A 3,928-nucleotide genomic window follows, 5' to 3' on the forward strand; every position below is an offset into this window, starting at 1 on the left:
CATTGTAGTAGCTCACATGCAAGTCATACAATTTATAAGCTTGGTCACTCATGTCTAGTGACATTTCCTTTGGTAATTAGAAATTTGAAATTTTGTGCAACATAACAAAGTTTATGCAAGAAAGTGAAGGTTAGCAAACACCATTCTCCAACTAATTCTTTGTTTAAGCACATACAACTGATCCTATTAGAGGGTCATGCATATAACTAACTGATCCTATTAGTACACACCCTTTTTTTGTCATGCATCTATTTATGAACAAGCTTTTAAGAAACACAACACTTCTAGGTTGTAAGAGGACACATCAAAATTTTAGTTGGATCAAAGCAAAATCAACTATTGCATGAGTGGCATCATGATGTACATACTAAAACACACACGATGTTTTATTACAAAGCGGAATAGGAGGGGCAATACATAGATATATCAAGGAAGGGGACTCCCTTATTTGAAATTGAAGCTACTAAAAGCGTGGATATGTAAGTAGGTATGATGATGAAGCTGAATAATAATATTATTAGGGTAGTGTTGGCGGGAGGTCCTTTCGTGAAGGTGCAGTTGAAAAGACTATATGCTGAAAAAGAGTATATAAGTGAAATATAGAAGATACTATATAAGCTGATTCAGTCTATAGTAGTGATACACAGTAACTATGAGCTTGCTTCTCCATGTTTATTAGATTTGTTGGCTGTTTTGAGGATGATCAACGCCTGAAGCTCCTCGGCGTGTTCTGCCCTCCAGCCACCGTCCCTTCTTCGCCCTTGAGCTTCACCAGCGTATACGCCGCTGCCCCCGCCAATGCCCCCAGAATCGGCGCTACCATGTATAGCCATATTCCCCTGTAGTTGTTTGCTGCTATCGCTGGTCCCAACGTGCGCACCGGATTCATCGACGCTCCCGACGTTGCCCTGCATTATACCTTCGTTTTGTTATTAGCTGCTCAAATCTCACACTCCTACTCACCATAAACGGTGTTACAGTAGAGTCTTCAGCTTTGCACGCATGCTTGTGGCGTGCGAAACTGCTTCTTGCATTTCTTGGTCTCCGTGCTGTCTAAACACAGAACATGAGGCTTATCCACAGTTGACTCACAACAAAGAATCATGCGATTTACCCGGCAATAAGAATATTCATCGTTACAGTCGCACCCACAGCTATCCCGGCCAGCTCTCCCACCTGTTCCACAGCTAAATTAGATCAGCTGCTATCAGTGCTATGTACAATGAGCACATATCAACGTAATCGAGATAGAAATTCGGCATCAGTTCGAGTCTCGAGATGCAAGGCCCCATTAAATGCACCGCGCTTGGTTCATGAATAACTTCTTACCGCTCGTGTGTCGGTGGCAACCGCAGTCACGACGAACATGAGATTGAAGGTAATGACGAACTCTACTACGAACGATTGCCAATCCGAGCCAGATGGAACGGTGACACCTCCATGATGATCAGGGTTAAAGACGCCCTTCAGAACAAAGGAAGCACAGATCGAAGCAGTCACCTGGGCGCCAATGTACAGTGGAACCTGGCAGAAAAGAAGGCGTCAACAGCTTTTTATCTTGTGAGCTGGTCCGGAATAGTGATACAAGATCGTACGCAACACTAGAGGCATCATCTCTCCATTGGGCAAATCGTTGCAGTTCGAACTGCGGAAGCGTTGCTTACCCAGCACAACCTTCAGCCAAATTCGCTTAAAATATTAACAGCACCCAGAATCTTCTGCTTATCTGCTTCTACGATGATCCTAGAGAGAAAACTTCTACTCGGAACAGTAGTATGTAACGGACCTGCATCCACGGAAAATGACGAAGAGCAGCGAACGATAACGTTAGACAAGGATTCAGATGGGCTCCGGAGATGTGTCCCGTGGCAAGAATCACTATCATCACAGCAAGGCCTGCTGAAGCTGCCAGGCCCACGCTAGTCACGCCTCCATCGGTCCTTTCATTGACAATCACAGAAGCTGTCGCGGCAAAGATCAAAATGAAAGTTCCAATAAATTCCGCCCCTACCTTCAAAACAAACCGGATGATTCCGTGAATTCGACAGAATATGCAACTGGGTATGGTTCTACGCAGATCAATCCAACTACTCAAACTTCAACAACGATCCATAAGCAGAACATTCAGAAAGCGGTGAAATTGGGAAAAAGGTCGCACTCTTCTAGCCAGCTGAAATCCACAGAAGTCCTTCCGATGGAAATGCCGTAGACAGAGAATCGCAATTGTAATTTCGATACCTATTTAGAGTCGATACTTTAACCACCCCAAATCTAAGCATTCGAATGAGAGTGTCTTGCTGCTCAAGGATTTCAAGGCCAATGCCATGGCAAGCAGATTTACAATGCAGCTAGGGCAACATTACAGACAGACAGAGCTGAAAGATTCTGTACTAACCCGGATAGGAAAAGGCCTGTAACGGCATTGCAATGTCGGTCAAATGAGGATTGGCAGCACAGAAGGATCGGACCATAACCAAGAAATTAAACATTTACAGATTGACGAAGGCCCTTGAAATCGACAGAAAATCCAAGCTCAGGGAGGTTGCATACCTTTCTGGACAGAGAAACTGAGGGCACAGGCGGATAGGAGCAAGGAACGTAAGCGCAAGCGTGTGGGAACTCATTGTACTCGCGTCCTCCACATCGATCCAAAGGAAAACACTTGCTCATGCCTGTTTTTCTGGCCTCACTGGGGATCCGGTCCAAGGACATGGCAAACAGAGGCCCAACAGGAGTGGGAGGTGTCTGGGGAGTGGAGGGTGCAGGTGTGACATCTCCTGAATCCGCCATAGCTCTGCTTCAACTTATCTTTTTTGTGGGTTTTTCTTACTTGGGCAGTTCTCCCAAGGAAAACTCGAGCGACAACACGGGCCTATTCTGTTGGGCTATCTACATGGTTTGTGCAAGATGAGTTGTGGGTGTTTGGTTTTTTTTTGTTTTTTTTTTGGGAGGGGGTAGAGGGAGGGGGAGGAGATTTACATGGTTGGGAGGCTTTTCTTGAGGTGTGATTAAGGGAGGGAAGGAGGAGCCAGCTGTGGGGAAGATGAGGGGAGGGGTCTCAAGGGGAAAGGAGGGACGAAAGAGAGAGCATGGGGAGGGAGACTATGGAAGAAGAAACATGGGGACAAGAAGGGCAGAAGCTATTGAGATGCAAAGGAAAGGAAGCAACAAGAATGAACCAAGTGAGAGTGAGCAGATGCATGGACGAAGACTTTAAGAAGGGAAAGAAGAAGAAGAAGAAGAAGAGAGGGGCCTTCAAGTAAAGCCTGATATGGTGGGGGACCTAGCACGTCCTTCTATTACCCATTAAGTACTCCCAAGAGTACTCTCACCTCTTCTTCCTTCCATGGCCTAGGCTATGCATTCCCTTCTACCTCATTCACCCTCCTAGACTCTCTAGTCCATTGACCTTTCCTTCCCACTCTTCCCCAAAAACAATTTCTTTTCTAACTTGAAAATATAGCTGGTTTGCACATAAATGGTTTAAATAGTTAAAAAATATGTAGTCTTTTGGCCTTTTAAACTATAATGCATAAAATTTAGTCCTTAGATTAATAGCTAGGCAAAATTTTGCTCGTTTTTTGCCATTATAGTGGCTCAAATAAAAGAGAGACCAAAGATCGGTTCCCATAAGCACCTATCCTCCCTCTATTCCTTCTTATAAATACACTACTCACACCTCCCCCTCTCCCCTAAAAAAAATTTAATCACCTCTTAATCCAATTTCAAATGTCCCTTCACTAAGGGGACTTACTACTGAGGTCCTTCACATATACATATAGTTAATATGTAGAAGGAACTCATGACAAACTAGACTTTAATAATCTCACCTTTATAGTATTGAGTAGGTGGGACAAGTTAACTATTAGCAATTTAGTGCCAATTACTTGAATCTAGGCTTTAATGATTTGAGCCAACCCTTCATAAA

The 3,928-nt window shown here is 44.1% G+C and overlaps 1 protein-coding gene across 1 annotated transcript; it reads right to left on the reverse strand.

Moving 5' to 3' along the window:
- Positions 1-353: 353 nt before the first annotated feature.
- LOC147879856 (putative aquaporin NIP5-1) lies at positions 354-3,205 on the reverse strand. The gene is made up of 5 exons (XM_087371538.1): positions 2,551-3,205; positions 1,787-2,011; positions 1,330-1,524; positions 1,115-1,176; positions 354-908 (listed from the first exon to the last, which is right to left on the reverse strand). The coding sequence occupies exons 1-5, from the start codon at positions 2,788-2,790 to the stop codon at positions 704-706; spliced, it is 927 nt and encodes a 308-aa protein (XP_087227664.1). The 5' UTR covers positions 2,791-3,205; the 3' UTR covers positions 354-703.
- Between the last annotated feature and the right edge of the window lie 723 nt (positions 3,206-3,928).

The sequence above is a fragment of the Dipteris shenzhenensis genome, chromosome 33 (assembly GCF_047967505.1).
Source record: "Dipteris shenzhenensis isolate YYH24624 ecotype China chromosome 33, Dip_SZ_1.0, whole genome shotgun sequence".
NCBI classification, from domain to species: domain Eukaryota; kingdom Viridiplantae; phylum Streptophyta; class Polypodiopsida; order Gleicheniales; family Dipteridaceae; genus Dipteris; species Dipteris shenzhenensis.